The sequence below is a fragment of the Myxocyprinus asiaticus genome, chromosome 17 (genome assembly GCF_019703515.2).
Source record: "Myxocyprinus asiaticus isolate MX2 ecotype Aquarium Trade chromosome 17, UBuf_Myxa_2, whole genome shotgun sequence".
NCBI lineage: Eukaryota > Metazoa > Chordata > Actinopteri > Cypriniformes > Catostomidae > Myxocyprinus > Myxocyprinus asiaticus.
In genome coordinates this window covers 46,940,207-46,963,640 of record NC_059360.1, presented here as the reverse complement: position 1 = coordinate 46,963,640, position 23,434 = coordinate 46,940,207, and the positions used below count along the sequence as shown (strand labels likewise).

At 35.4% G+C, this 23,434-nt stretch overlaps 1 protein-coding gene across 3 annotated transcripts in view; it reads right to left on the bottom strand.

Moving 5' to 3' along the window:
• LOC127455164 (1-phosphatidylinositol 4,5-bisphosphate phosphodiesterase beta-1-like) overlaps positions 1-23,210 on the bottom strand; it is an 80,387-nt gene extending 57,177 nt beyond the window's left edge. For all 3 annotated transcript variants that reach the window (XR_007899642.1, XR_007899641.1, XM_051722809.1), the window contains exons 1-3: positions 22,922-23,210; positions 19,250-19,327; positions 9,795-9,863 (exon numbers count right to left, since the gene is read on the bottom strand). Coding sequence is in view for 1 of the 3 variants with exons in the window: in XM_051722809.1 (XP_051578769.1) it covers positions 9,795-9,863; positions 19,250-19,327; positions 22,922-23,020 (246 nt within the window). In the remaining 2 variants the exon portion in view is untranslated. The remainder of the gene's footprint in view (positions 1-9,794; positions 9,864-19,249; positions 19,328-22,921) is intronic.
• Between the last annotated feature and the right edge of the window lie 224 nt (positions 23,211-23,434).

Here is a 23,434-nt window from a genome sequence, read left to right as displayed (position 1 = left end):
AAAAAAATAGATATACTCAATATTTTCAGAAAAATAAAATAAGTAAATATGTGAGTGGTGCTTGCCAGTGCAAAACACGCTGCCACAAAGCCAGTGTGTTGTGGGTGGATTCTGGGTGGTATGCGGTTGCTAATGTGTTCTAGGTGATTTCTAGTTGGTTGCTAGGTTCTGGGTGCTTGCTAAGGTGTTCTGAGGAGTTGCCAGAACATTGCTAGGGTGTACTGGGTGGTTGCTAGAGCATTGCAAGACAGTTGATAAAGTGTTTTGTATGTTAAAGTGTAGGGTGATGCTAGGTGGTTGTTAGGGTGTTCTGGGTGGTTTCTAAGTGTTTGCTTGGGTGTACTGGATAGTTGCTAGAGCATTACAAGATGGCTGTTGCTAGGGTGTACTGGGTGGTTGCTAGAGCATTGCAAGACAGTTGATAAAGTGTTTTGTATGTTAAAGTGTAGGGTGATGCTAGGTGGTTGTTAGGGTGTTCTAGGTGGTTTCTAAGTGTTTGCTTGGGTGTACTGGATAGTTGCTAGAGCGTTACAAGATGGCTGTTGCTAGGGTGTACTGGGTGGTTGCTAGAGCATTGCAAGACAGTTGATAAAGTGTTTTGTATGTTAAAGTGTAGGGTGATGCTAGGTGGTTGTTAGGGTGTTCTGGGTGGTTTCTAAGTGTTTGCTTGGGTGTACTGGATAGTTGCTAGAGCATTACAAGATGGCTGTTGCTAGGGTGTACTGGGTGGTTGCTAGAGCATTGCAAGACAGTTGATAAAGTGTTTTGTATGTTAAAGTGTAGGGTGATGCTAGGTGGTTGTTAGGGTGTTCTAGGTGGTTTCTAAGTGTTTGCTTGGGTGTACTGGATAGTTGCTAGAGCGTTACAAGATGGCTGTTGCTAGGGTGTACTGGGTGGTTGCTAGAGCATTGCAAGATGGTTGCTAAAGTGTTTTGGGTGGTTGGTAGGCAGGGTTGGGGAGTAACGGAATACATGTAACGGGATTACGTATTTAAAATACAAAATATTAGTAACTGTATTCCACTACAGTTGCAATGTAAATCGTTGGTAATCAGAATACAGTTACATTCAAAAAGTATTTTGACTACTAAAGAGATTACTTTGCATTTTATTGTCATTTGTTTAATTTAATATTTAGTCTGTTCAGTTGGAAAACATTTATAACTATAATTGGTGTGATATGAGAAGTGTTTGAACAGCAGTGAAACACTTTCTTCTTATGTGTTTCATTCATATGAGCGCTTTCACGCTGTTGTGAGTGAAAAGGTGGATATGACGTCATTGAGGACCTTAATAGTTACATCGTGTTTCTACAGCTGAACAAAAACAGTTAGAAACGCTTAGCCACATTAAACATAAATCCAATAAATATACGATATCATGCCTTGTCAGTGTTTTTTATATGGTTAGGGTATTTTTACAAGAAATGCTAACCAATGTAGCCTTTAACCGTATAGAAAGCTACAAATAATATATTTTCTGCCTCATTTTATGAACAGAATCCACATACGATCGGAAAAGGATGTCATTGTGTACACTAGGTGGGATTTTGACATTTGGAGCAGCAAAAATACGCAGTTAACCTTTTGCAAATTGTCATGTGAATATTTAGCTTTATGCTAAGCTAAAATGCTCTTACTTGCCTTTACATGCATATGTTACCGAGCGCGATTATATTTTATAATGAATTCTATGACGAACATTCACGCTAGAGCATACCTTTTTTCTCTAGTATGACCTTTGATGTTAGATCAAAGAGGTTGCGTTTTCACTCAATGATCATGTGCTACACGGACGGGTTTAGCTGCTGCACACCCTCTCTGTGTTTACATCAGCATCTCCCACAGAACGCGTTTACATACGCCCTCCCGAGAATACGCCCTCAGGTCCCCCCTGCTACCACAGGTAAGTCCGTGCATTAAAGCGTTGGTAGGGTGATGCTATGTGGTTGCTAGGGTGTTCTGGATAGTTTCTAGGTGTTGGTAAGTGTACTGAATATTTGCTAGGGCATTGCAAGATGGTTGCTAAAGTGTTTTGGATGGTTGGTAGGGTGATGCTGTGTAGTTATTAGTGTGTTTTGGATGGTTTCTAGGGGCTTGCTAGTGCATTGCAAGATGGATACTAAAGTGTTTGTGACCAAAATCGTCACTCCACTTATACACATGGCAACTCTATGATAATCAACGGTGCCCATCTTGTCGCTCTCTCTTTCGGCCATGAAAGAATGCTTGAGATGCATATTCATTACAGTGATGACAGAGCTTCTATAGAGAATGTTTTAAATCAGATGAGTCAGCGATTATGCTTCTGCAGTGGACAGCCTCTGTCATTGTTGTCACCTTGTCTTCTGATGAGCTCCTCGTCATGCAGGATGGCCTTTCCTGCAACCTCATTAGCTCCGATGCCTTTGGCTTTGGTCACATACAGGGAGCCTTTCCACAAGAGTTTCTATGGCAACATGTATCAAGACCTCGCAGCCTTTGGGAGCGGGACTGAACCAAACCATGTCATATCAAAGTAAAGGGGCCACGCACATTTGGTCTAAACAGAATCGCTGGCTTTGAGCTCACTGGATCTCTTTCAACCACCAAAGAATAGTGACTGACCTCACAAACAATACGATTAACCGTGATGTAGACCGGCCTTTTCATGTCGCTGATAAGCAATTAAAGCAAGCATGATATATTAGGACTCATGTTATTTCAACAAGAAAATCTTGGTTTGTAAAAGCACTGAAGCATTGTTGAGATCCACTGCTGCAGTGTGCTGGCAGAGGGGCGACTGATTTCATGGCATGATTTGCGCTACTAATCTTCTTCCAGAATCTGTTTTTGGTTGAGGCAGACAGAAATCAAAGGTTTCTCTGTCTGTTCAATGCTGGAATGGCTTATTACCAAGAGAAAGGTGATCTCTCCCATTCTGACAAAAAAAGATATGCTGTTGAATGGAAAAGACACCGAGAATGAATTGCACCCGCTGATAGTGTCGTTACTTTGCATGCATTGTTTTTGCACCCACAAGCATGGCCAACACAGCAAAAAAAAAAATTTTTTTTAACCCTCCTATGGTATTTAAAAAGGGCACCTCCCTTTGGTATTCGCATTCTCATTTCTTCTTTCCTGATGTAAGAACAATAAAATTATGCATTTCTTTTGGGATTTTATGCTATTATTTAGATGTAAATTTCTACATTTTACCATTAATTTGTATATACAAATAAGCATTTTATTAAGAAAAACATTACAATTTTAGAACCTACACTCCTATAAGTAGAAACATGAAGAAAATTTGAGTTTGACATAAATTGGAGGCAGATTGCTGCCATCTGGTGAACAAAATATAAATAACATGACTTGAAAACCATGTCATGCCAGTAACAGCCAGTAGTCTGATGGCTTGTTGTAACCTAATTTTATAATTTATCACAAGATATACATATTGATATATGTTTAGACATTATCAAACTATTATTTGTCATAGTTTAGCATTTTAAATTGATTTGAAGTGTCAGTTTTTGCAGTTAATGTCATTAAGCTTGCAATCAAGCCTGACCATGGCATTACAAAGAGAAGACACAGAATAGGCATTTTATAATAGGCAAATGTAATAACTCAAAGTAAATGCATTATATTGTCAAGAAAACAGAAATGAACAGAAAAGAAAATTCAATTAGAGTATAAAACAGAAGAATCAGAGTAAACATTTTGCAATTTCAAACTTTCTAAAGTAAAACAGTGTGTTTTTTTGCAGTGAGGATGTTTTAGAGTCTCACCCTGTAATTTCTGTCTTTTTTTTCTGTCTCTCTCTCTCTGCATTGTTGCTGATTTATTGATTGTATTTGACAGATAAAAAAAAAAAGCTCTATTTTTTGTTATTTACCATACATTTTCGACATTCGGTCAATTTTGACCGCAAATACCAAAGGTGTCGCTTTTATTTTACGACCACTTAGACTTATCGAATCAAGCCCAATTTTTTTTTTGTATGTTCAGAAGGCAAATGGAGGAAAAGTCACCAAGTCTTGTACTGCTCAGATAAAGGAATCAATTTTTATTAAATGAGAAACATTTATTTTGGTCAAAAATTACTGAATGCCATAGAAGGGTATTTATACACAGGTTTTTGCACTATACTGTGAGCATAAGTGGTGCTACTTAGTGAATTTGCCCCTCAAAATTTGGAGAAAAATAATGTGAATGCCCATGTGCATGCTTTGAAAAGCTGCGGGCTACTGGAAGTCTTTCCACAAACCATATGGTCATTATCAACTCTGCTACCATTAGCAAAGCTCTGGTTGCTTTTCAACAGATGGACGCATGTAAACAACACGCAACTTATTGCAACAATGTGATTAGTTTTAATATGAATGTATGTATGGCATAAATGTCTCATTATTGTTTCCATTTTTCAATGGAGCAGTTAATAGAGTGTTATTGTTTCTGCTGTATGCTTTAACAAGAAAAGCACACAGAATGGGACTGAAAATTGAGTGAAAGTTAAAAATCTGTCAGACAAAAGCAAATGTTCCTGTCCTGATAAGATGAATAATTCTTCCGTTCTATTGTGTTTTCCTCTGCTGACGTCTTTACAAGCTCACAACAACTCAATTCAATCTTCCTTCTATTCAATCAACACATCTTTAATGGCTGACATAAAAAGCGATTCCAAAACAAAAGCAGCAGGATATTTGTCATGGTCTCAGTGTACCAGCGATTAAAAGATCATTCTAATTCCTTTTCTTGATAAGCACTGAATCTAAACAGCTTGCAATTAGGAGTTGACTGCAGCTTTGGGACCCAAAAAACCCAAGATTAGATTCAAGGTTTGTCATTACTCCTGCCACAAAAATGGGCTTGGAAATACAGATTTCACATCATATGTGCACCAGTATAATAACATGCAGCATTTACGTAAATATATATTTTTACTAAAACATTTTAAAAGGTGTACATGCTGCAGAGGATCTTCTGTGAATATTTTTGAAATATAACACAAACAGATCATTAAATCAGCATTTTAAACCAATTCATTAAAACAAGAGGTGTATTTACTGATCCGATAGCTATCCAATCATAAAGAGACCAAGCCTACTCTTAAAAAAAGAGCTAATTTAAGTTAAACATGCCAGGAGTTTTGTGATTGGTTGTCATTTGTCGTGGGCCAGGCTCGTGATCAGGTAAATGCATGGAGTCAGGCCTGCTTCAAAGACGCTTTTGAGACGGATAGCAATCTGATCACTCATGAGGTTGTTTGAGATGCATACAAGACAGTGTAAATGCATGTGCTTGTTCTGGCTACATATGTAAATGTTACACCTTCCAACAGAATTACATCAGAATACGAACAAAGCAGAACATTTGTTGTTGAGTATTTGCATATGAACAAGTTATTGTTTATTTTAAAATTACAAAATAAGAAATGGAAGCACATTGTAGGAGAGACAAAACTTTCTTCTCCCTTAATTAGATGCAGAACACTGACAACAATTAAGCTAAACACTGACAAGAGTAGTGCACCTGTTGCCGATGGACATATCTTGCCTACAGAAAGCCCCGGAGTGGAAAAATACACCACACGCACACACACAGCAAAATAATAATAATAAAAAAAATAAAAGAACTTATGAAAACTTTAAAGAGCCAAAATACAAAAGAAATACATAAGAAATTAAAAATGATCTATTTATATATTTACTTATAACATTCATGCATATATACATTATAATTTATAATTATTATAATTATTATATTTTAGTTTATTATAACTTATATATAATTTATTATAAATAATATAAATTATTATAATTTATTATAAGTTATATTATAATACATTATTTATTATATTATAATTATTTTATTTATTAATATTATTTTTATTGTTATTACTGCTATTATTATTATTTATTTTTATTACCTTTTTCTTGTCAGCTTTTGCTGTGTGTATTGCTGTGTTTGCTATATTGTAAGACAAATGTGCCACTTTGAAACTGACAGTTAAATAATAAACCACATCTTAAATTATTATTATTTTTTTTTTTATATAAAAAAAAGTACTGTAAGCAAAACAATGACAGTAATAACTGAGGATGTCAAAAGTATTGGAACCTAAGTAGCAAGTTGGTAATTTAAAATAAAAATAGGAATATAAAAAATATGAAGCTAAACAGCCAAATAAAATGTGAATTAAAATTATTTCAATATTGATATTGTTAATTAAATTAACAAGGCGAGAAAATAATATCAAATACAGTATATCGTAAATATTCTATATGCCCTGATAAAAACAGCCATTCATTTTTTTTTTTTTTTTTTAACTCAACATGAGGTTGTAACATGAGGAGCAAGTGCAACACTGACCTACAGCTACGGTCTCTAGGAAGCTAAACTAGCCGAATAAAATTTGCATTAAATTTATTGCAATATTCAAACTGCAATCTATAAAAAAAAAAAATCTATAATTTTATAAAGGCAAAAAAATAATATCAAATGTATCATAAATATTTTATATATATTACCAAGCCCAACCAGAAACAGCCATCTATTTTTTCCCCAAAAAAGAAAACTGTTTTCATGCATTATTCTATTATTGGCTGCCGAGTGGCCCAATATTTCTTTTTGGAAATATTTCATGAGATGGCATGTAACTCAAAAACGATACAGCATCTTATTTTCTGTATTTTGTAAATGGCTTCGACCTCTGTGTCTGAGGGTGGATGGACGGTTTGTTGTGGCTCATGGACACCTTCATATAAACGCAGCGCTACAAGATTTATTCAGCTCGCTTTGACACCAGCACACAGTGTTTCCCAGAATCCATCAGAATCATGACTCTCACGTCAAACTGCAGAGAGAGGCTGAGTATTCACAATCACTTTGAAAGAAAATGTGAAGGAATTACAGATCCTGGTTAACACATTGGAATAATGCAGTATCTGGAATATCCAGACACTGCATTAGATAATTGGTTTGACCGATATTTTTTACTGAAATTCACACTTTTCCACTTAATTGGTTATCATCTCTTTAATATCATAATACATTAAAAGGCAGTATAACTAATGCTGCAATGTTGTATAAACACTTTACAATTTAAATAATATTAAATTGCATTATGTATTTATTTTTCACATTTCAGAACTAAGAATGAGATTTTTTTTTTGCATCACAGTAAAGAGAATTTGGGAGGGAAAATGTCTTAAGAGTCTGGTTCTGAAAGTAAAGATCCCATTCATTCTCTCCATAGGTGAACTGATTTTTAACATTAACTTAAAAACCTTTAAAGACAGACCTACTGAGACCTCCAAGGTTGTTCATCGATAATACTGTAAATGCTCCTTCTGCAGCTGTACGTCCAACTTCATTTAAAAAAAATCATGTTTAATAGCAGAATTCCTGTTGAAGAAATACACTACCCATCAAAGTGCACCAAAAGAGCTCTGCAGCTCCGCCCACTCGCATGATGCACTGTGAATGGTGCAATCAAGCTGCACTCCCTAAACTCTCAAACTACTTATATAGGTTTATATCGGAACATTTTGCAATAAAAAAACATACTGTTTCTGTACATTTAATAATCAACAACTTTAATCAATAGTTCTAGATTTTCCCAACGTTTTTCATTTGGTTAGGTCATTCGCAGTGCTTCATGGGATTGTAGTTCATTTCCTCATTAAAGATGTTAAGCACACAGTCTTGTACCTTTGACCTTTTGTCCGATTTTCATATACTTTTTATCTTTAAATTAATGTTGCGATTCACCTCTGAGCTGTTTCATAGCTTATCTCTCTTTTAAAAATAATTAATCCCAATGGAAAAAATGAATGGTAAAGTTAGTGATAAAACTGTCAATTCACAGAAATTCATGGTTTTTTTGGGGGGGGGGGGTTTCTCCCAATTTGGCATGCCCAATTCCCAATGTGCTTTTAAGTCCTCATGGTGGTGTAGTGATTTGCCTCAATTTGGGTGGCAGAAGACGAATCCCAGCTGCCTCAACCTGTGCATCTTATCACGTGGCTTGTTGAGCGCGTTGCCACGGAGACATAGCGTGTGGAGGCTTCACGCCATCCACCGCGGCATCCACGCTCACCACGCGCCCCGCTGAGAACAAACCACATTATAGCGACCACGAGGAGGTTACCCCATGTGACTCTACCCTCCCTAGCAACCGGGCCAATTTGGTTGCTTAGGAGACCTAGCTGGAGTCACTCAGCACACCCTGGATTCGAACTAGCAAACTCCAGGGTTGGTAGCCAGCATCTTTACCACTGAGCTACCCCATAGAAATTCATGGTTAAAAATTACACAGTGACCATGTTTGAGGCATTACAGAATGTCATTTTGTTGCCTGAATATTTTACAGTTCACAACTGTATATATCTTTAAATTATAAAATATTAATATATAGACTGGGTCGTAACAATTGGGAGCACGCCCAGGATAGTGGAACTACAAAAATCGGCTTTGCCCTTTTAAATGTTCTGTTAACCACCATAGCAACACAGATGGTTAAACAAAAGCTCAGATGATGCCTTAAATTTCATCAATGCTAGGAAACATCATGTGTGTTTATTGTTTTTCAACGTAGTTTTAACAATACAATATAAAAGTACAATTATTCTCTTGTTAAACATATGTAATATAAATGTTCAACATTAACTATAAGGTAAATCATAATTATTACTCCTACAAAAAATAATTGAGTAAAATTACATGTATTTTCTTATTAAATATATAATACAGTTTCACTGTACTGTACATGGTAAGATAACTTCCAGTTAACCAATTAACATTTTTTACAGTATCATTTTTATATTATTTTTTCATTAAAATTAAGATTTTTTTTACAGTGTAAACTCTAGCATGTTGATGCTCTAAAACAGACATGCTGTCGGCAACCGCTGTGGTGTGACACACGACATTAACTCTTCACTAACACTCCTGTGCATTTCATTCAGCACCACCACTGTTCTCTCATTTTACAGACAGGAAACTCGTCCATGAGAGTTCACCTGGGAGACCCGCAGCCCACGGTCTCCATATTTAGATCATGTGGTCCAGATATAGTATGTTTGCAGATGTCTGTCTGCCTGTGGCCATTCCACACCAGATTGCACAGGCCATTACCTTCATAGAGAGATGCTTATCACCTACAAGAGCTATTAACCTATATACAGCACAGGAAACAGAGCACGCTGGCATAGTAATGGCTAAACCTCCTTTAGACAAGGACATACTTATAAAGGCATGGGACAGAATGAAGGAGTGTAAGAAGTGTTCCTTTGCTATATAATGAGAGAATGGACTGATAATATTGGGGCATACGCTGGATTAAAGGGATAATTCACCCAAAAAATAACTCAACATCATGCCGTTTAAAACAATAATAGGGTAAATTGGGACAGGGGATGCCGGACTCCATAAAAGCAGTCCATTTGGCTTGTGTGCTATATTCCAAGTGTGAGGAAGTGTGAGGAAACAAACCAAAATTTAAGTTGTTATTCACTGAAAAGTGATTGCAATGTGCTACGTTTGAATATGTGTTGAATGGAAAAAAATAGAGCGTGAACATTTTAATTTTAAAAATTGTCCTTTTGTGTTCCATGGAAGAAAGTCATATGGGTTTGGACCAACATAAGTGTGAATACATTTTCTGAATTTTCATTTTGGGGGTGAATAATATTTTTTTGCAGTACAATAAAAAAAAAAAAATAAAAGAGAGAGAGAGAGAGAGAAAATCTGGGTAACAGTGAGGCACATACAATGGAAGTGAATGGGTTTACGTTTTAACAGACTCACCTTTGGAGTTTTGGTGCACTTGCCCGTTCTTGCATCCTTGATGTAGGTGATGTCTAATAGTTCAGTCTCCTGAAAGAGGGAGGGACATATCCGTTTAAGTCACAGCTCAATGAGAATGTCATAGTGTACGATGAAAACGATGTCACACTGTTCGTCTGAATCAATACTCTTTTAAATATCCCACAAAAGCCATTCGGAAGTGAAAGGGAACAGCATGTGAAATATTGACAGAGAAAACATTGACAGAAAATAAAGAATGAATTATTAAATAGAGGTAAAACTCAGTAACTAACACATGCATGCAAATTCAGCTCAAACTAACGACTCTCTCAAATATACAGTGCTAAGGAAATGATGCAGGCCTGAACCACTGTGATATTTGCGATTGCTATGTGTAATGCACACTGACAGATATGCTTTGTGACAGATGCAGCAGAAGCTGAAGCTGACGGCATTCTTGTGGCGCGGCCGAGCTGCAACTCAACTGGAACTAAAGCAAGAGACATTTGCTGTTTATACTCATTTATTCAGCAGCGATTGGAGGTTAAAAATAGAAGCGAGTACTTCTGCTCAGATTGAAGGCATCAGAGTGTTTCTTTTTATGACAGTAAATCCTGAGTGTCCTCATATGATCCAGAAACAATTTTTTTTATTATTATAACACAGTTGGTATGACATCATGCACTGTAAATGCATGCTACAATCCAAAAATGGTTTTAAACTGTATTTTCTTATTCTTTTGTAGTTATTATTTATGATCTCTAAGTAATATGTTAAGACCTCATATTAAATGAGACTTTAAAAAAAAAATGAATATGTGACTCGTGTGACTTTGTGCCATTTTGTACAAAATAAAAGCGTTTCAAAACAAACATCCTGGTTAAATATTAAAGCCCACTAGTGTGATAAATAGTACTGAATGTTTTCACATTTTATTTAACATTGCCAAAATTATCCACAAATAATTATTTTCACTCAAAAACCGAGGTGCATAAGCTCAGGTCAATGAGGCCTACGATCTGTAAGTTCCAAAAAGAAATACAAAACCTGTGCTAATTGAAAGAAAGCAAGCTGACAAAACCTAATCCAATATTTGGTAATAATATAGCATAATAAGAGATTTGTAAGCAATTTTTAATAGGCCGGTCATTTTTGACCGGGAACACCAAAAGTGTAACAAAGTGAAACTTTTTTTTTAAAAAATGCACAAACATTAAAAAAATAACAAAATAAATACATTTGATACCCTGTGTGAGCAAAGTCAGAAGGTTTTAGTCCAATAGGATAACAATAGCATTTTCAGGCAAAAGAAAAGCCTCTTCGGGTCAAAATAACCAGGAAGACAACATGAGGGTTAACAGTCTTGTAATAAGTGGGATAATGAGCAGTCAGAAAGTAATTTTTGCATTATAAACACCAACAGAACTCAAACCGGTGGTGCAATTCAGCTGTTTTGGGAGACTCTGCAGTCTCGTTCTTCTCTGTAAATAATGTTATTTCAACTCAAATCATTTGTTCATGTCCAGCTAATAGAATTGTAATAAGCAGGATAACGAGCAGTCAGAAAGTCATTTTCGCATTATAAACACCAACAGATCTTAAACCGGAGGTGCAATTCAGCTGTTTCAGGAGACTCTGCAGTCTCTTTCTTCTCACATAATAATGTCATTTCAACTCAAATCGTTTTTTCATGTCCATTTAATAATCTATGTAGCTAATAGTCTTGTAATAAGCAGGATAATGAGCAGTCAGAAAGTCATTTTTGCATTATAAACACCAACAGAACTCAAACCGGTGGTGCAATTCAGCTGTTTTGGGAGACTCTGCAGTCTCTTTCTTCTCACATAATAATGTAATTTCAACTCAAATAATTTTTTTAGGTCCATTTAATGATATATTTGGTAAGTAGCTGTGTAATAAAGGAGATAATGTACAGTCAGCCAGTCATTTATCACAAAATAAATGCTTCTTAGGATGATACAAGAGTTCTCTGCTCTGGGATGGGGTCCTTAACACCTTTTTTGGGTTTGGGTTTGGGTTTATTTTGAAATAATGGCTGGCTGACTGTACATTATCCCTTAGATATCGCATATGCCTGTATATCAGCATTATATTTGCCATCAGCAACCCCTATCTCCAGTATTCGGTATCTGCATAAGCCATCGAAAAAACCATATTGGTCCACTGCAGATGATTAAAGATGGTAAGAATGATATGGTGACCATTTGCAGCATGAAAAACTTTTGAACATTTCAACATGAATGAGTTTTCATGAATATAATATAATATCAAAAAAAAAATTTATCTTTGAAAATAGCGTCGGTACTAGGATGCAATCTTTGGTGGTGCACTTGTATGTTGGGGGGGGGGGGGGTTGGGCAACACTGAACATTTTGCCATCAAAACTAGACACCCTAGTCCCTCTTTCAATGTTAGTCTATGGGGATTCTTTCACCAGTTTTATTATCAAATCACAAATCTGATGGTTTAGAAAAGTTATAACCAATCTCTCCTCAACAGGCCGTAAGATTTGAGGACTCATTCATGTCTGTATCACAAACGATGCAGGATGAGATAGTTAGCAAAGTTGAATATATTTACTATAGTGTTACAGGATTGTTTAAATCACTAACACCGACTATAAGAATGCTCACCATAGTGAGCACAACAAATAATACCTTGGTTTGACATAGTTTCAAGTAGTTTTCCACATAATATGACTGTATTATATTTATGTTAATTGCAAATATTTGTCATGGCTATTTGAATAATGAAAGCATGTCTATCTCTCTCTGGAACCCAGTTGAACTGTGACAATTCAAGTATGGATGTACACCAGCGCTATGGCAACAGGGGGATGGAGGTGCTTTATGACGGGGAGTTGGGTTAAAGCAATTTGAAGGCAGGCACCGAGCACCCTGAAATGAGTTTGCGGAAGATGCAGTCAGTGCGCTCAAACTCCTGCGTCTGTGCATGCTGGAAATCCACTGAGGCGACATGATCAAATATGTGTTAGCACAGCGGAGCACACTGCACTCTATTGACTCTGTATCCAGAGAAAAACTCACAAACGTGCAACGACATTCAATAATGGTGCCGGTTGTAAGTGGCTATCATGTTTTGCTCGCCTCGCACCACTGGAAATCTGGCCTGCAGTGTTTCTAAATATAGAAATGAATGTATTGATTTGCTTGGTTAAAGATTCTTGGTTTGCATAACAATACTAAATGCTATTGTGTTACTGCTGGCCAGAGGCTACTGTTTTGGAATCCCTTGCACTTTAGGGACTCTATTCGCTGTTATCATTGAAACATTTTCAACAGTGAACTCTGAGGTCTGTGTCTGCACTTACTATATAGTATATTATATTAAAAAATAGTCATGTAATAAGCAGGATCTTTTTTGCATTATAAACAACAACAGAACTAAAGGTGGAATTCAGCTGTTTCGGGAGACTCCACAGTCTCTTCTCACAAAATAATGACATTTCAATCGTTTTTTCATGTCCATTTAATAATTTATTTAGCAAAGAGTCATGTAATAAGCAGTATAACGATGTCATTGTGAATCTCTGTCATTGTGACCTGTCCAAGTCATTTCTTCCCAAAATCAGAAAGACGGAAATAAGAAATTATATTTTGCAGAATGAAGAATGAAGCCTGTTTTTATGACCATTAAAAGTTTTTGCATTGTGACATTATTCAGCACATACCCCCATCAAATTCTTATACAGTAACTGTAATGCAAAAAATAATGATATAAGGTGTTTATTCATCATTGTAGTATTTGAGGTATTGCCTTTAATAAATGCTACTTTAAACAACAAAACAAATTTATTATAGTACTTTTTTGCTGTAATACAGTAAAGAAAATTAGGTACCACTTTCTATGAAGCCCATATTTATAATGCATTAGTAATGTCTTATAACACACCTTATAAACTGTTATAACTTCTCATAAATAATTGTAACCACAATTATATTACACTATAATAATTAGCTATTCATAGTTATACCTTAGAGTATAATGCATTATAACACAAGCAACATCCAATTTTATCTGCAGAAGTTATATTGTTTAATATCAATAATATATATAATAGATATGCTTTAAGTAAAGTGACAAAAGCAATGTCTTCTTATAAACATCCATAAGTCATGCTGGACGTTCTATACATTACACGTGCACAAAATACAAAATAACACACATTCAATGTACACTCTGAGATATTACGAAAAACACTTGTAAAGCTGCAAGGTTCAAATATATCAGAAACTCTCTCTTGAGAAAAAAAATATGTATGTTGATCACACGTGTAGCCAATCTTATAAAAAATAAAAAAATAAAATCAACTTATTCTATACTGCACTCTATTTAATCAACGTTAATGTTTGTGCATCTTATTTGGAGACTTATTTTAAAATTATTCCATTATATATGTTTGACTTGTAATGTATTGTAATGTATGTTACACGTTTATGTTTTGACTGTTTACACTATTCAGCGCTTATACGGTTAACTTAGCTGGATATGTCTTTGTGAGATTCACCCATCAATATCAATAAGCACAGACATTAAATCAAATTTGAATGTTATTTGAGTGTTCTGAACATGTCAGAGTCCATCACAATTAACAATGTTTTATTCAAAACCATCTGCAATCTGAGTCACTCAGATGAATATTATTCTAATATAATTCACTGTGGCTTTCTGAAACTCTGCTATCTCAACTGACATTATAAAGTCCCCTGCAATACGCTTGAATCAAACGACTGAATTATAATTGATTTTCTTATAGTACATCACTCTCATTATGGGGGGGATTCATTATTGAATTCCCACTAAACTTGTGACCTCACTTCCTTGCTGTTTATTTTCGGCAGTCTGATGATGACACTGAATGTGACAATAAAGTTGCACATGCATGACAGCATTACATCTGGTTGCATACGTTTTGTTGTGCATTGCTGAGCCAGTTACGTGGCAAAAATGTTCAAAAAGATCTAGTTCTGTCGGCAAATATAGAAAAAGATTAACAATTTAGGTTGACCAAAAGAGATACATTTTATAAAGTGAAAAATCTATTTCTCATTTGATATGTCAATTTTGAGTCAAGACTATGACGTACATAATTCAGAAGTCAGTGGCATAACAGGTGACCACTTCACCTGCCGCAATATGGTTCTATTGACGTTTAAAAAGCTCAGCATTCGTAATTTCCTTACACAAGATTCGGTTGTGCTTTGCAAAACTTCACAGGTAGAACGAACTAGATGTTGTCGTACTAAATTTGGTTGTGATTCTTGTGAAATAAGGCAGTAATAATTGTCTGGCCTCCCACAGAGTAACAATTCTGTCATTTAATACACAGCTATTCACCCACACAAACTCTAGTCAGTTCCTTTTAAAAGCAATTACTATTGACGTTAGTCCAACCATCAGATCAGCTGCTCTACAATCAAACACCAGGTAGATAATTAAGATGAACACAGAGTGACAATGAACAAAAATATCTTTATCTTCTAGTTTACAATATCGACAAGAGAACTAAAACATTTAAAGCTGACGTGTGTAGCTTTTATGATGTTAAAATACTTTCTAGTTTAAAAGGCTACAAATATATCCAAAAATTAAAGCTCTGTCATCATTTACTCAATGTCATGTATTCCAAACCTTTACGAATGGGGACTGGAGTTTTATAGCTTTAAAAAGGGTGCATCCTTATTAATGTGTGAAAGCACCTGTTCTCATTCTTTGCAACTAAATAGAAAAGAGCTCAACAGTGCCCGCCCACTTTTTCAGCCTTCTTGGTTCTGGAAGTATTTTTTCCATTAATGTTTTTCAGTAGGGATTTCATAAGGCACTTCATAAATGAGTTGTAAGCCATGAACCGAACCAACCAGCTCTGAGGTGAATCACAACATTACAAACTTTGGTTAGAAGAAAACAAGTGTTTTCAAAAAGTCAAAGATGCAAAACTGCACGTCTTTCGTGAGGGAATGAACTACAATCTTATTAACCATTGCATATGACGTAATAGAAATAAAAATGATTACTATTGATTTAAAGTTTTTGATTATAAGTATAGAAACAATGTATTTTAGTTTTATTGCAAAAAATATACAAATATATGCAAATATAGTAGTGTGTTAGTGTAGGGAGTGTGACTGGACTACGTCATTCACAGTGTGTCATGGGAGTGGGCAGTCGCTGCAGAGCTCTTTTGGTGCACATTGCTGGCCACGATTTTCTGATTGGTGGATTGTTTCCCTTCAGGATCATGGGTAGTGTAGTTCTACACCAGGAATTCCTCTAATTAACACCTTTTTTTAACCCTTTAAGCTCTGAAGGTGTTTTTAAAGATGTTCTGTTCCAAAATTAAAGGCTTATAACTTGACAAAAAAACAACAAAAAAAACAAGGAGGGTCAAGTGTTTGGTATCATTGTAAAGACAACTTTTTTTAATTTTTTATTATTATATAGATTATGATACATACTGTGACTCTCAGCCAAAGAATTACACAAAAATTGAGGCCAAAATCTCCTTTTTTTCTAATTTTTCTGATTTGGCATTATATATTTTTGGGTGTAAATAAGGTGGCACCAAAAAACTGCTTTTGATTTATTCTCAATCATGTCAACTGTATCTGAGAAAAAAAAAAACTGTGTTGATACAACAAAGCAATCAAAAGTTATAGCATTAAAAAAAATTATTTATCATTCTCCAAAAGTCTCTCCAGACAAATAAAACATAATAATTGTACATAAGAACTAATTACACATGCAAACACAACAATGACTAAAGGTTTGCATAGCATGCAGACATGATCTTAGTAATGAGATTTCACAGAATGAGTTTCATTCTGTGCCATTTGAGTCATCATTGAGTCTGTGTCATGTATTTGGCGCCATCTCCTGGTGGCCATATGTAACATTGTGCTTCATGTGGATTATGTAATGATCTGTGCATCTGATTATCTTGTGTGTGGGCTCGTTTAAAAGATAATCACCTCTTCTAAGTCATGGTATGTGAAATTTTATGTTCCGTTTACGTTTCGTGAAGTTATAAGTGAAAAAGCGGCATAAAAGCAACACCAACATAAATGTCAAAGATATATACTTAGCTATTACTCGTTATATTTGTGTCTGTGAGTAAAACAAATAGGCTATTTGCATTCTACTCTTTCAGAACTTTCCAACAACATATGACACATGGTTATTTGATGAGTTTGACATTTGACATTACTAATTCCAATAATATGTACAGTGCAATTTTTTAAATAAATTATCAAAACAGAACACAGGATATTTGTCTGCAAATTTCAAAGCACTTGTTCAGTTTTGGTCATAATTCCTGCAAGTAATTGGAAAGGACAGCTTCTAAGCTTGAAAACAAACTTTTAACATTATGTTGAAATAACGCGCTCTGATTAATTAAACAGAAGCATTAACAATTAACAACCTTCGAGTTCATGGTATTTCTTTCTTTAAAGGTTTATAAGTTATTGTTACTAATAAATTACCCTATGGAAAAACATTTATGGGATTTTTACTTCTGGTACCAGACTTTTGCACTCTATACTTTATTTAATATTTCTCATTGTGCTTTATGGAGGATTGAAATTTTGGAAAGTGGAAATAAAGACAGAATTTTCATTTTAACTCTCCCTTTAAAATTAAAATTAATGCATTGCTGTGTGGCAGATCTTTGGTTTAAAGTGGGACATCTCTATAAGCCAAACTCTGAGGCTATATGAGCAGTTGGTTGTCAGCGCTCCATCTGGATAATAGAGTCTCTCTCTCAACCTCATTCCCTCAGCCAGACATCAACTAGAGATTTGTAAAGTGACACTGTTCCATTTGCATTTACACTTCAGCTTAATGCACGACTGCCACAATTGAGTGTTTTGACTTGTTCTGACACTGTTATTTTAAAGGAATTGTGTTCTCAAATATGAAATAATTTACTCACCCTCATGCCATCCCAGAAGTGTATGACTTTCTTTCTTTTGCTGAACACAAACGAAGATTTTTATACGAATATTTTAACTCTGTAGGTCCATACAAAGCAAGTCAAAAGGGTCCAAAACTTTGAAGCTCAAAAAAGCATATAATGGCAGTAGGGCTGGGTATCGATACAGATTTCCCGATTTGATTCCGATTCTCAAGCTCTCGATTCGATTCCGATTTTGATTCAATTCTATATTGATTCATATGGGTATATTTCAGTTATAATGTCCCTTTTGCTTACATATGAAATAAATTCTCTCCCAGCTAATGCTGTGAATTACAGAGGACCTTCTAACTAGGTACAATATGGAAATATACATTTTACAATTCATATTTTATGTCACATTTTAGCTTTTTAAAAATTAACAAATCAATGTATTTAATCAATAAATATGATATAAAATTGCATATATTATATGTAGTTAAATTTGTATTGTTTAATTGCATAATTTGTAGTTTTGGTGAACACGTGCTAAAAACAGGCACTGCCTCTTTAAGAGAATCCGGCATTTGTGCATGTTAATAAGATAGATTCGAATGGCTTTATCTCATCTGTGCTATGACTGATTACAATTTTGTTGATTCTGAACAACAACTGACTGTAAAGAAAAGAAAGTGTATTAAAAGGGACATTATTCAATGACAAATTGGTTGCGTGGATCTCGTCTTTGGACACACATTACACGGAACAACTTTTACTCTGAACACGCTGTGAAAGGATCTCGCTGCTGAAAACTCCACTACTATACTACACAATTACTGGTAAGTGAAACCCAAACATTTACCAGCCAGTTGCCAAATATATACATTTTTAGTCGCATAACGCAAAAGTGATTTCCCCTCATTGCAGTGGATGGTTGCTTAAAGAGTAAACGATCGATCCATGGCTTTTGAGAATCGATATTGAATCGACCAAATGAAAAAAAAAACTAAACGAAAAATCTTTTTGGTTTTTTTTTGCCCAGCACTAAAAGGCAGCATAAAAGTAATTCACATGACTCTAGTTAAATCCATGTCTTCAGAAGCGATATGATAGGTGTGGGTGAGAAACAGATCAATAGTTAATTTCCGCTTCTGAAGAGATGGAATAAACCACTGGAGTCACTTTTGAGCTTCAAAGTTTTAGACCCAGTTGACTTGCACTGTATGGACCTACAGAGCTGAAATATTTTTTGTTTGTGTTCAGCAGAAGAAAGACAGACATTTGGGATGGCATGAGGGCGAGTAAATGATGAGATAATTTTCATTTTTGGGTGAACTATCCCGTTAAATGCTGAAATCCAGATCTACATACTGAGAACATAATGAATCAATTCAAAGAAATAAATAAAAATAGGACGTAATTATTATTCACTAGTTTTGTCAATTTTAAAACACTGAGTAAATCCATCTTTAAGGGGACTTGTATGAGGGTCTCCAGGAGTGAAACCTTTTAAGAAATATACCTTATTCTGGTCCGTCCAGTACAGGAAGTAGCCCTGCGGATCGACACGTAACGTCACTGGGGTCACAGTAGATGAATCCTGGAGAGAGAAAAGATAAATATTTAATAGAAATTATGATAAAATGTCAACGGACTACGTACTCTGAATTCTTTTTGATGTTAATGCATTAAAGACCCCATGACATGGTTTGACAAGTGCAGTTTTCTTTCATGGTGCATTTCCATCTGAAACTGGAAGTTTGGGCAGGACATATCAACATATCACTTATTATCTAATTTGGACTCTTGTAGCCTCTGTGTCTGTGCCTCTCACAGTAAGGAAAGTCTAAGAAAATTTTCTTTGGCCTATTAATCTGCTTTTTTTACCACCTTAGTTACTGATATCGGTCAACCTCTAGTGCAAAATGACATTTTACATTTTGTCGGCCTGTTTTGCTGGAAGATAAAGTCTGTATATTTATAATGTGTATATCTACTAAAAGTTTATCTTGTCCATTTTAAGAGTACACTAAATTACCTCAAAGCTAACAGACATGAACCAAAAGCCACAAAAGTAAAATTTCGAGTTATTTTGAACATATTAGTAAAAAGCACTGCAAAATCAAAGTCTTCAGTACACCAGTGTTATTTCTGTAGGTGGAAAAGAGTAATCCTTCCTAGCGCAAGAGAGACACATGGGATTTCTGTGGCAATCCTCTTTAAAACATGTTTCTAGATATGATCTCCATTCAGAGTCTTGGAATAGATCAAAATTTGAGGTTTGACTCACGCATTGCATAAGTGTTCTATATTAGTGTGATTCATATTGGCTCATAATAATTTCTCACTGGTAGAAGTTGCACTATTCTTGCAGCCTGAAATGAATCCAAAGCCCCTACAAAAACTGCGGTCCTATTTTAGCATGACACGGACGTGCCTTTCAAAGCAACACATTTGAACAGACAAGAGGTCCTTTATAAAGAGATCTGTAATTGATTGTGTTATTCTTGATCTTGCGTGGGTCTGCACGCATTCTAACTGCATGTCTAAGTCGGGCAGCTGAGCGTGTCTTAGCTAATGTAAGGCAGGGAAGGAGAACGGGAATTTAAAGCATGAAAGTTGCCATAGCAACAGGCCAACATATCCAGTTTTATTTGCAGAGAAAAGCTTTAAAACGTCAACATTTTCAACACAAGCTTATGGCAAAGCTGTACGGCATTATGGGCTTGATACCAGTCAGACCCCGCCAGAATACTTATTCCATTTATTTAAAGTGATTCCAGCTCCCTAAGTAACACAGAATCAAAACAGAGGTCCAAAAGTCTGAGATCACATTGTAAAACTGGAAATAAACAAAGTTTTAGTATTTAAAAAAAAAAAAAAAAAAAAAAAGTTATCACATAAAATGAAGCTATATTTCAGATTCTGCACTATTTCTAGGTCAACAAATCAAATAATAATTATTTATTTTTTAATTTTTTTTGTTTTTGCAATAGGTCAGATTTTTTGGCTTCCATAACTGGTAGTTGATAGTTAACTAACCATGTACGGTGAAAAATTATATTTTATTTAATAAGACAATACATGTTTTAAAACTGCTAAAAATGTGTTTTGTATAGGTAAAAAGCATGATTTACCATAAAGTTCATGGTAAAAATTTGTGTTTATGTTTAACGAGACAATACATGTACATTTACGGTTACCTATTGTTAAAAATGTTATTGAAAAACGATAACTGGGCATCCCAGAAGTGTGACTCATCACATTTGATTATAGCTTATTTAAATATTTGTGGTTCTTCTAATTTTTCATATTGGTTATGCACATTTGGGTGTTTTACATTACATTTTATGTTGTTTAGTTAATTTGTATTACATTATTTTAGTGCTACGTGTGTTACAGTGATAGTGTTTAGTGTTTGTGTACATATTTATTGCGATCACTTCTGAAAGTGCCACTCTTGACGAAATTTAAGTCAAAGTCAATTTAAGTTTTACAATCTGTGTTACTAACTAACTTTGGTCGTTAACAGTACATTAAAAAGTGCAAAGCAGCTTTTTGTAGTTCCAGTAAGTTGGTATATTAACTAGGTCTGTTCAGCACCAGCTAATCGACTATTAAAAACACTACTCGAAAATCGCATATTGAAATTCTTTTGCATATCTGCCTGCTGTAGACAATGCTAAAATACACTGTACTTTCACACTGAATGTCTCACCAAATCTTGAGTCGTTGTTGCATTGAGAATTGCAATTAAATTGAATTCTAATTGCATGATGTTCTTTTATTTTCAAAAGAAACAAAGTTTGTTGAAGTTAGCTTATTTAGAAACTGTTCTTGGTAATGTTTGTAAATAAAACAAAATATAGATTGCATGTGTCTTACCTGTTATTTTTAACTTAAGTAATCGATTACTCGATTTTTGTGGGTTAGAGTACTCAACTACAAAAGTACTCAATAATTCCCATCCCTAATATTAACTTTAAATTATTTAATGAACTGTAAAATATGCAGCCACCAAAATGACATCTCGTAATGCCTAAAACATGGTCTCACTATTTCTTTCGGTACATTTTTAGCAACCACACCTGCCAGTTTTTTACCATAAATTTAGCAGGATTTTTTTAAAGTGAAGTCTGAAGTCACATAAGATAACCAATAGTCAAAAGTGGCCCTTATATTTTCCTAAAGAGCATTACATAATAAACAAAACCTACCTTTAAACACCATCATTAACAAATGTTTTGCTTTGGTTAATTTAAAGAAAGACGTCAAAAGGTCTTTTTAAATTTTGAAGGATGTAACCAAATATTCAAGACTGGTGGGGACCGAAAGAATATGCCATTGAAAACCCCATATTGATTGATAATTAATCTGCATATTGATTTTTGTGGCAAATCCCCAATAAACCTTTTAATTATTAATACCTTTTTAACCTTGTTACATAATAAAGCACCTCCCAGTTTGAGATGAAAAATAAGCCTAGATCAATTCACTCTTTAAAACACACATGATAATCATTTTCTATATAGAGTTTTATAATTCCCAGAGTTCATCTAAAGCAGAAGCGGGTTTATCATGCAGTTTTGCTGAAGAAATCTCTAATCCAACAGGTGACTGTAACATCCTGAGACACTGGGACTCATGAGTCAATGCACACTCATGCAACAACAATACACAATGCGACACATTCTTTACCTCTTTATTGAAGGATTTATGTCATCTTAATTCAAAAAACATCTTGTTGCATCAGCTCAGTGAGGTTCTCCAAAGCAACCAGTCAAAAAAGCTGATATGCAGAGATACATTACTGCACATAAATTAACCTGGTGTCATTTCCATCAGTATCTGCAACATCACACCAAAGATGCTGACAAAGATGTGACTACTAGCCTATGTGATTGTCAGAAAACATAGTGATGGACTTGAGAAGTCAAAGCAGAGTGCATTTCTCAATAATCAACCTCTAACATAATTGAGAAATCAATTTAAGATCTTTAAGGGAGCCTCTGCGGCGTTTGTTTCAATTGATGTGTGAATGGGAGGCAATGCAACATCAGTGCCATCCAATTCATCACACAAAAAGCAACCTGCATTGGACCATTTCACATGCATTAACCAACACACTCTCACTAACTGACTTGAAGACGACAAACACCCGCAAAGACGCTCGCACTCGCTGATGGAGACTTACCTCATCCCATTTCATAAATCTACTGCCTCGCTTCAGGCTCTCCGATACGCACACCGGCTTGAGTTGAAGCGCGTGGACGCCAGGCTGAGCACCAGCCATTCAGCTTCAACATTTACACCCTAACCCCGCTCAAAGAATCAGAGTTTTTCTCTTTCTTCTCCGGGAAGAAGCCCAGGCAGAGCGCGCAGGATGCCAGCCGAACAATTCTGGTGAATGGAAGAGAAGTTACGCGCGCGGATGGTCATTGAACGTCGCGGGTTTGTGGCTCAGAATGGATGAAGTGCTCGGAGACGCAGAGCGAGTGAGCAGCGATGAGAAAGAGCGATCATAAATGAGAGAGAGAGAGAGAGAGAGAGAGAGAGAGAGAGAGAGAGAGAGTACCCGCACACATTGACTCATTTGCGCACTGAGATTCAGCGCCTTCTAGTGCGCGTGCCACAGCCCTCCCCTGCATCTCTAACCAGCACAATTAAACATTTCATAACACCTCTGCAGAGAGAACGCTGGTAGGAT